At 54.9% G+C, this 10,436-nt stretch overlaps 1 protein-coding gene across 1 annotated transcript; it reads right to left on the reverse strand.

Annotated features, from left to right (window-relative positions):
* Window positions 1-470: 470 nt before the first annotated feature.
* Window positions 471-10,382, reverse strand: MRPL21 (mitochondrial ribosomal protein L21). The gene is made up of 7 exons (XM_027959395.3): window positions 10,275-10,382; window positions 6,412-6,469; window positions 4,422-4,507; window positions 3,669-3,832; window positions 2,120-2,172; window positions 1,703-1,806; window positions 471-588 (listed from the first exon to the last, which is right to left on the reverse strand). Exons 1-7 carry the CDS (start codon window positions 10,372-10,374, stop codon window positions 524-526), a joined length of 630 nt encoding a protein of 209 aa, XP_027815196.2. The 5' UTR covers window positions 10,375-10,382; the 3' UTR covers window positions 471-523.
* Between the last annotated feature and the right edge of the window lie 54 nt (window positions 10,383-10,436).

The raw sequence follows: 10,436 nt of genomic DNA on the forward strand, positions 1-10,436 counted from the left end.
CGTGACCCTCCTTCCCTGCTGGACCCTGCGGAGCTGAAGGACGAGGGCGGGGGCTCAGCACCCAGACCCCTGGTTTGAATCCCAGCTTCACAGAAAAGCACACCACTAGCAGCAGTAATTGGATTACCCAGGAGATGGCACTTTGTTCATTTCGCCCAGAAGCGGAATCCGGACCGTGTTTCTCGCAGTCAGCTCCGGGCCCTAGCTGTGCCCCACGTCACGCCCCTGTGGCCCCGCGGTGCTGGGGGGAGGCCGGCTGGTGACGCCAGCCTGTCTTCACAAAGGTGTCCAAGCTCCAGGCCCAGGAGGACCATGCCTGTGACTCCTCCCGAATTCCTGGCCTCTCCGGCTCAGGGAGGCTGCTGCTTACTAAGAACAAGCTCTCCGTCAGGGCGCGCAGTCTAGAACCACCCACAACAGGATTTAGCTTTTCGTATCAGAGTTTTCTACAGCAAAACATAGAAACCTGGTCTCTTCAGAAAACAGATTTATTTTTACATTTCTATAAATATCAGCTGGACGATCAACACAGGCCGGGAGCAATCTCGATGGTGTTTATCCGGAGGACAGTCTGCGGGTTCACGATGACTATGAGAGAGAAAAGGGCCAGGGCGTCAGCGTAGACATCGAAGCTGTGAACGAGCTACCCTGAGAGCAGCCACCGACCGCTCAGCCCATGGCGGTCAGACTCAGCGAGGTCCCCCGTGGTTTGTTCCTGGGCATGCACACCACAGGCCTCACCACTGACTCCCCGAGCCCCGTGAGACGCAGCAGGGGCTGCGACACCCCGGGAGCCCTTGCCGCGGCTGCTGGCCTCGCCCCTGCACGTGCCTGGAGACCCCCGCATGGCATGGTTGGGGGGAGGGTGGTGGCATCTGATGACCCGAGGCTCCTGGAGGAGAGCTTTCCTAATGACCTGACTCTAGGAAAGCTGAAGCTACGCTGCCGGTGCGTTTCGCCACCTGTGACTGAGGACTGAGTGCACGTCTGCAGGGGGTGGGCTCCTGAGGACTCCAGCACCCAAGGGTGCTCCAGGCCGCCACACTAGACGGCGAAGTGTCTGCGTGTAACCTACACACTCCCTCCCGTACACGCTAAGCCATCTCCAGATCACGTGTACGGCCTAACACTCCGTAAACGCCCATGTGAATAGGTGGAAACACAAAGGAAATTCTATGCAAGTAGCTGTGATTCTGCTGGTCTCATTCCTCTGTAGAAACGAGCCGTCGTGCAAGCGCGCGTGTACCCGTGTGGATGCGTGTGTACCCGTGTGGATGCGTGTGTACCCGTGTGGACGCGCGTGTACCCGTGTGGATGCGTGTGTACCCGTGTGGATGCGTGTGTGTGCCCGGCAGCACAAGAAGGAGCTCCGCCCACCTTGGGGCTGTAGGAGGCGGTCTCGCCCTCACGCTCCAAGATCGCCCCCTGGGTGGAGGCGAGCACTCCTGCGCTCCAGGCAGCACCCACCGACAGGGCGTCCTCTGCCTGCGTGCCCAGTTCCCGGGGGGACTCCGGACTTGCTGTAGGGGTCTCAGCAGCCGCTGATGCTCCCAGCCGCGCCTCCCAGGGCCGCGCCCTCCAGTCGGCGGCCTCTTCCCACCCCTGGTCAGAGTGGGGACAGGGCCATGCCCACCCGCTGCGCCCAGGGCAGGACTCGGGGCAATACCCGGAGGACGGGAGCATGGCAGCTTCCCCCACTTACTTCTCTTCCTCTTGTAGTTTTTCCTTTTCTGAAACCTCATGTTGACTCTTGGCCACGATTCCGTCTTTTCGATGACCGTGGCTTCCACTCGAACAAGATCCTTTCTAGAAGACAGGAGAGTGAGCAGTGGCGCACCTTCTTATTTCTCCATTTTCCTGGCGCTTCCCACACGAGAACGTCTAAAAGAAAACTTCCTTTTCTGCTGCTCATCAGTGGCCGTCCCACAGCCAGTCCCGAAAGGGCCAAACTGCAGCGAAGCAGTAACAGGCCAGAGACGTGGTCGGGATGCTCTGCACGCGGGGCACTAAATGCCCACAAACCACAGTGTCCGCGTGTCGAGCTTGGGGCTGACCGGGTGTGACGGAGCCCCCGCCCGCCCCCTGCCCGCCCCCCGCCCGGCCCTCGAGGGCACGTTACCCAAGCAGGGGTCTGCCAAGGAGAGTGAAGTCATCGGCCCCAACCAGCAGGACCTGGAACCAAACAGGTGTGTCACCAAAAGATAACACAGCCACAGAACAGAGTCGCCGGGACAGGCGAGACGGAGACAGGCTGGAGAGGGAGGCAGCTCGCCGTCTCCCTAGGGACACAGGCCCGTCTGACTGGCACAGGGGGGCGTGGGGCCTGGTGGCACGTCCAGTCAGCAGATCGTCTCCTCCGGAAACGGACTTAAACCTTCTCACTGCAGTATATACACACAGGGAAAAATGCACAAACCAGACAGTGGGGGTCTTTACGCCGTTGACAGTCCTGCAGATTCTGTGAAGATTTAGGTTCAAGGGTGTTCTTTCAATGACTGCAAAACCCTGCCCGCCCCTGGCAGCAGGAGGGCAGCCGTGCCACCGGGGCTGGCCTCAGATGGAGACAGCCCTGAGACCCGAGTGCAGGGCGTCTTATTAGACGCTGGGAGACTTGTCTGGAATTCTACAGATCAGAAGAAAATTCGATCACATTAAGCCTAAACATCGAAAAACAGAGCCTATTTTGTAACAACATCCATGGACTATGTATGTTAGGCAATGACAAAGAACCTTGTTTCACTCACTCTCAGCCTCACATGGTCTCTATTGCTGGGTTTCCTATATTATGAAAATCATCTTTACTGGGTGGGGCTTCCTATGCTTTTGTTAGTGCGAAATGTTTCAAAAGAATGTCTTTTAAGAAACCCTTACAGATATGGTTCTGAAGTGTCCGATTTTAGACGTAAGAAGGAAACACGCTCTTGTCCGTGAGCTTGTGATGGAGCCCCAGAGGCCCCACGGGGAAGGCGCTGTGCTGACCACGGGTGTCCCCATAGCACCCTCATTCAGCTTTGAGTCAAGTGGTCCTGCTCAGACCACAGGCTGCGGGAGGACCACCTGAGAAAGAGGAGCGTGATGCTGCCCTGGGTGTAAATACACCAAGAAGCTGTGGTCGCAAAGGAGGAGTTTCAAATTATAAAGAAAACCATCTGTCATATTACATCATGTCAATAGTTAACTGTGTCATAGAAACAGGATCTGGTGCGGAGATCTCATATTTTATCTACAGCAGAACAGGCAAAAACCAAGCAGGTCCCTGAACACAACAAGCAGAACCCTAAGTGGAAGCCTTCGCCCACGGCTAAGAACAGCACAGACCACAAAGCGGTTCCAGAGGCCAGAGCATGACCGGGGTCCAGGGAGACGGCTCGAAACCAGCGCTTGCTGCTTAGGGCAGCAGCGGCCGCCGCATCTCACGCCAGGGGAGTGTGAGACAGACCCACAGACACACACTCCTCCTTGGGGAAACGTGCTGAGCATCTCCCCGTTGGGAGGGACCCTGCCAAGTAAGGGCTGCCCTCGGGGGCATCTCCCCTCACCCCCAGGCTCCTCTGCGCCCACCCAGCCAGCCTGCCCCGTCCCAGGAAGGGCGCCAGCCTTCTCCACCAGAGCCGACCCTGGGGAGCAGGGACCGAGTCCCAGCTACACTGAGAAACCCACGGTCTCACCTTCTCCAGCCGAATCCGCTCTCCACAGGCAACGTCTAACTTGTTCTCAATTAGAATCAGGTCTTCAGAGGTGACTTTCCACTGGTGGCTGGCAAAGTGCACCACGGCGAAGAGCCTGCCGTACTGGCCCCTGGCGATGAGCTCGTTTACCTTCTCCACGACCTCTGCAGGGGGAAGGATGGTCAGGGTCACAGCTCTGCCCCTGCCCATGTGCCCTGCGCCCCCCAGAGCCGCGCAACCCTGCGCATCCATGGACTGGCGGCAGGGCGTGTGCCGGGGGCTCCTCCCTGCTCTCCCACCACTGCCTTCAACCATATCTAAAACCAGGAAGAGTTCACACGTTGCTATGGAATTCCAGGTTTTAGAAACTGAGGACCCTCCCTCCCTCCAAGCGCTGGGCACGGCCGGTACGCTGCCCTCCTCCCGGCACCTGCACTGGGCCGCTTCCACCGAGGAGAGTGCTCCTTGTTCTCTTTCCCTAAACACCCACGTTTCTACCAACAGCGGGGAGACTGGGCTGGACCGAGCCCGGCCGCCACCTGTGTCAGCGGCCTGCTACTCAGCTGGTGCCCTGGGAGGCTTTGCTAAGTGAACGAGGGTTCTGAATCCTGGTGTTAAGTAAACTTCAGCGTTCCTGCCTTGCCGCATCCTGTGAACAGGAACGCCCACATTGTGCCCGTCTCGGGTACCTAGAAACGGGAGGCCCTGTTCCGTGGCCAGGCCACCCCTCCCCCTCGCTTCTGCCCCCCTCACCTGCGTGGTGTCTGGCCTCCTCCACGGGGTCTGGCAGCACAACTTCTGGCCAAGGTGGTGAACTCAGTGAGGTTTTAGGAACGTATCTGTAAAAGTATTTTTTTGCACGCAGGTCACACACACGTGAAAAGACAGTTCCAAACGTGTGAGCCAGGGCTGTGCTCGGCACACCAGAAAGGACAAGGGCCCAGCATGTCTCCGATGCCTGAGTGGCTGGCAGGGCAGCAGCCCCATTTGTGGGGGAGCAAACTCTGCCCCCCAAGTGTCTCTTAGGCGTGTGGATTACTTCAAGCTGAAAACAATGAAGGCCCAAGACTCCGGAAGAAAACTCTGGCAGAAGGCAGGCAGGCCTGGGTCTGCATGCAGCTGCCTGGAGATGGCAGGCCTGTCCTGACACAGCTTCCCCAGAAAGGATGTGGGAACACGCGGGACCAGAGGACAGGGGCTGCTCCTGTCCTGCGGTCTCTGCAGGCCCCGCAAACATTTGTCCACCAAACACTTGCTTTTCCACCTCCACGTGGACTGCCTTCTCCCCGTCCTGAAGTCCCAGACCCCTACACTCAGCATCCTCTTTCGTCTTTAGCTGAAGGAGCTGTTTCAGCAGAGGGCTTCAGCCGTTCTGGCAGATGACTCATTTCTCCCAGGTCTCTCCCGTGTGTGCAGGTTATTAAACTCAGGTCTGATTTTCTCCTGTTAACCTGTCCCACGTCAACTGAACTCTTTGACCAGCCAGAAGACCCTGGACAACTGGGGAAACTGCTGCTTCCAGCACAGGCCCAGGGCCCCCCGGCACAGTCACAGCAGGTATGCTGAAGAGACGTCCCTGTTGGAGTCAACAGGCCCCCAAACTAGGCTGTGCTTTAAAGTTGTGCATCGTGTCTGAGGCTCAGGACCCCGGGGGGCCCAGCAGCAGCAGCCAGGACGAGGGACAATGCTGCAAGGGGGCCGGGGCAGCAGTGGCTGCTTGGGGCAACACTGTCATCAGCCGGGCTCATGAAAGTGCCCGCTCAGGGTTTCTGCCTCCAGCCTCACCCGGGGAGCCCACTGCTCCTTCAGGGAAACAGCAGGCCCCAGGCCCCCCGCTGCTGAGACTCTCGCTGCAGGAGTGCAGGCGGCTGTACTGAGAGCCTTCTAGTGCCAGGCGCTCGCCGAAGCGCTTTTGTAAGGAATTTACTTACCGAGGTGCAGCTGACTTATAACGGTGTTAGTTTCTGCTGTATAGCAAAGTGGATCAGTTACACACGCATATTACAATTTCTTTCGCTGATGATCTATCAGAGGAAATTGATGTGGTTCCCTGGGCCATAGAGAGACCTCGCCGTTTACCCATGCTGCGTGTCACACCGTGGGGTCTCATGCTGATGTGACGGTTTATAACTGCTAATCCAGTCTCCCAATCCACCCCTCCTTCCCTCCCCCTGCTTGGCAAGTCCTTCTAACGAGCTCTCTGGATGCAGAAATTCACTTGACTCTCATGAAAACCCATTGCGATGCAGCCTGATATCGCTCCCATTTCTCGAAGAGGAACTGAAGCCCAAGGACGACCCTGTTCCTGGACCCGGGTTGCAAGGGCTGGTACAGGACCCTGTATATTCCTACTCAAGTGTGATTTTGTTAAATTTACCTTTTTTAGTTTATATTTTTATTTATTTATTTTTTTAATCTAAATATACAGTTTAACACTAAACATGCTCCTTCAAATTACATAAGGTCCTCCAGAGAGTCCGTCCTGTGATTCAACCTTCCTAGTTAGAAATTTCCCAATTAGGAGTTAAAAACTTTTCCTTAAAAAGACACAGCCATGCATGGCCCAGAACACCTTCTCTTTGGACTCTTGAGGTTCCATCTGTATTTCTATGTGTTAAGGGTCTGAGTAACATACTGTCAAAACAGTTAAAACTTACATATTCTTAAAACCTAAATGTTCGAAGTTTTGACTACAGAAGAAAAGAAAGGAAGAGAGTCCGCAAAACCCACATTTTGATATTACCCTTGTGGAGATGAAGCACTCTGCGAACTGAACCTCTGAGAAGCGGACCACAGGGAAGCTGAGGAACAAGAGAGACACACTTGGTTACTAGGACGAAACACAAACTGCCCCTTATGATGCTCAACGCACAGGTGCTGCTAGTGTGGCTGGTACCCGACTCAAACCATCACAACACACCTACAGAAGCGCCCAGAAAGAGAACCAAGGCCATCACTCACTCACAGCTACCGGCTATTACCGTAAGCATCAAGGGGCCTTCATCACACCATCGAGACAGGCCTGAAACCGAATCATCTACCTGCTAACTCATTCCTTCATGCCAAGTGCCCAAGTTGAGGCCCGTTTGGCACCCGAGTGAGAGCAGCCTCCAAGACACCCCTCCTGGGGCTCTCGGAGCCCTGAGCCCTGCTCCCCCCTCCAAGGGAGCGGCTCTCAGTGACAAAGAGCGTACGGCAGGAGTGACAGGCCAGCCCCTCCAGAGGAGGTGATCAGAGGGCAGCTGCCCGCCTGGCGTCCTCACTGCAGCAGGACCACTGTGCTGTGAGCGGCCCAGGGAGGCCCCTGGGATCCCACCTTCCCAGTTCAGGTCAGTGGCTCAGTCATGTCCGACTCTCTGCAACCCCATGGACTGCTGCACACCAGGCTTCCCGGTCTGGGGAAGCCAGGAAGCAGCTTCTGCCGGCCCTGCTGATTCTTAACCTGAAACAGCCTGACTTGAATCTAACGAGACGGGGAGCCAGCTCAGCTGCCTGCATCCTGACCCTCAGCGATGGGTGACACAGTACATGTTATCTTAAGCTGCTGGGTTTAGGGTAACTCAGGACACGGCATCAGATAATAATACACCTAGGGACAAAGGCACCCACAGCCTGCTGAGAAGGGCCCAGAAACAAAACGCGCCATGCTTAGGTGCTAGAAGCAGAGGGCCGATCTCTCAATAACTACTGTTGGTTTTTCAACTGAGCTATAATTTGTATGCCATAAAGTTGACTCTTTTAAAGCTCACTCACTAGCAGCTGCTCCCAATTCCTGGTCTCCTGAGTTGGTTTTTCCTGCCCTCCACCATCTCGGTGTGCTTGCGATCTAGACCCGGGTCTTTGTGCTCAGTCGTGTCCCACTCTTTGTGGCCGCATGGACTGCAGCCCGTCAGGCTCCTCTGTCCATGGGATTCTCCAGGCAAGAAGGCTGGAGTGGGCTGCCCTAAAACCTGGTTCTTACCTCTTCTTTATGTATGGCCTTTCCTCTGGGATTACATCTGTTTGAATGGATTTCAGCGTCATCTGCACAACCCTGACTCCCAAGTGGACACCTGTAGCCTGGACTCAGACACGACAGGCCTGTCTGCTGATATCACCTGGTCGTCACCTGTCTCAGAACCTAACAAAGGCTCCTGATCTGCCCCTCCCGCCTGCTTCTCCCACACCCCTCCACAACTCACATGATGGCGACTTCACCCTTCCAGCTGCTCAGGCCAAAAGCCTCAGTCATTTATGACTTTTCTCTCTCACACCCCACAGCCACGAACCTGTCAGCAAATCCCCTGCCTCTTTTTGAGACATCCAGGCTCTGACCACTTCAATCAGCCAGGCTGCCTGGCTTGTAACTGATACCCTGCTCTCACCCTTGCCTCTCTCTCTGCACAGCAGCTAGAAGGCAGGGGACTTCCCTGGTGGTCAAGAGGTTACGACTTCACTTTTCACTGCAGGGGGCACAGGTTCGATACCTGGTTAGGGAACTAAGATCCCATATACCGTGCAGGGTGGGCAAAAATCCCCCCAAAACCAGAAAAACTGAGGACAGACCAGGTTACTATTTAGGGTAACCCTCCAAGAGCACCCCATTTCATTCTGAGAAAAAGGCAGTCTTCACAGTGGCCAGCAGGGCAGCTGGTAGTGTGACCCCATCTCTCTGGGCCTTGCCTCATGAGTTTCCCCTTGTTCCCGCACACCTGCCATTCGGGCCTCCTGGTTATTCCTGGAAGATGCCAAGTACAATGGCCTATGCCTTGACTGCTCGTCCTCGGGACAACCCCAACCCCAGGAGGCCCCGTAGTTTAATCCCCTATTTCCTCTGGGTCTCCACTGAAACACCATCTCACTAGAGAAGGCTCCCCCAACCATCCTATTTAAAATTGAACACTTTCCTCCCAACTCGTGCTTTATTTTTCTCCATAAGACTTACCAGCTTTGGACCTGCTACGTAATTTGCTTCTTCTTAGGCTTCAAACATACTATGTAATTTGCTTCTGCATAAAATTGCTCATCTCTCTGCAAACGCCTCCCCCCGTTAGAATGTGAGCTCCGTCCGTAAAAACAGGGGTTTGTTTTACGAATTTAACTGATGTATTCACCATCCTGGACCAGACTCTGACTTGTAATGGATGCCCAATAAATGGCAAATGAATGAATGAATGAAATCTCTTCTAAGCCATCAAATGAAGCCCCTGCGGAATACCCCACAGTTGGGAACTCACGATTGGCCTCTCTTGAAAGCCAGGTGGCTCAGTAGTAAAGAATCTGCCTGTCAGTGCAGGAGATGCAGGTTCGGTCCCTGGGTCAAGTAGATCCCCCAGAGGAGGAGATGGCAAGCCACTGTGGTATTCTTGCCTGAAAACTCCCATAGGGAAGCCTGGCGGGCTATAGTCCATGGGGTCACAAAGAGTCGGATACAACCAACAGACTGAGCGCGGCTGGGAGCCATCTCCCTGGTGAAAGCTCAGAAACTTCCTGCACCTGATCTGCCTCCCTGTCATTCCTGCCTATGGCCTTAGCTTCGCTCCGACCTCACTGGGAACAAGTGTGCACCCTCCTGTCCCCCAGGACCATCCTTCAGTCCCTGTGAACTGTGATGGTGTCCGCCCCGTTTCCTTCACTGACTCTTCAAGATCCTGCCTCTTCACCGTTTTGGTCGCCCTCTCTTTACTCAGCTCACTTCACCTGTGTTTCTATCTGAAAACGGGGGTGGCGGGGGTGGGAATTGAGCACAGCATTCTAGAGGTAGGTCTCTGTTGGTAGAACAAAGTAAGTCCCACCGCTTTTTATAAAAACTTCCCTGCCTGCTTAAACCCAAGTTTCATTATGGAAAATGATAAGCACACAAAAGTCAAGAGAATAGGGAGTCCTCCTGTATCTCTTCCTAGACTCAACAGTCATCAACTCATAGCCAAGCCTGACTCATTCACAATGTCTCTGCTCCAACACTGTGGTGTATTTTTAAGCAATTGTCAGGGTGACTTCTACGAAAGAAAGCATCTTAAAAACAAACAAACATAACCACAACATCATTATCATACCTAAACAAGGGAAAACGTCTCTACATACATAAACATTCTTTCACACAAATATACACTCCAAACATTTTGAGGAGAGGTTTATAGTGTTTTTGACCAACAAAACCTTGCTGAGCTTCATGACAACTCAGTGCCTAAAATACAGGTGTAGCTTTTGCTGGACTGGTTACCTCTGGGCAAGGACATTCACCACCATTTTCCAGATGAGGACAAGGAAGCTTAAAGAGTGGCTTGCAGCCTGGGGAGTGATGGTTAAAGCATAGGCTTTGGAGCCGGGCCAAGCTGTCTGATTCAGTCCTCTCCCACTTCCCTGCTGTACGACCAAGGACAAGTTACCTAACCATTCTGAGCCTCAGGTTGCTCCCCAACTTAAATGGAGCGTATACGGAAGATGGCGAGCTATCACCAATATTTAAGCTATTAACTAAAGGAACCAGGGTCTGAACCCAGGGTTTCCACGACCGGTAATCACCGCCATCAAAAAAAGCGATTAACACCGGTCAGACGCAGACCCACGTGGCAGGGCGCCCCGTGTGCCCAGCTTCCTCCGTTCACCCCGCGGGGCGGGCCTCACCGGCTCCGGGTCCCGACGCTCTCAGGACGCTGCGGCTGCATGCAGACGCCAGCCGCCCGAAGGTGACCGGCAGGGCCCTGGCTGCCACGGCCGCCGCCATCTTCCCGCAGCCTCCGCCGAGAGCGGAAGCGGAAGTGGTGCGAGCCTGGTGCGTCGACGCAC

Source organism: Ovis aries, chromosome 21, assembly GCF_016772045.2.
Source record: "Ovis aries strain OAR_USU_Benz2616 breed Rambouillet chromosome 21, ARS-UI_Ramb_v3.0, whole genome shotgun sequence".
Classification (NCBI taxonomy): Eukaryota; Metazoa; Chordata; class Mammalia; order Artiodactyla; family Bovidae; genus Ovis; species Ovis aries.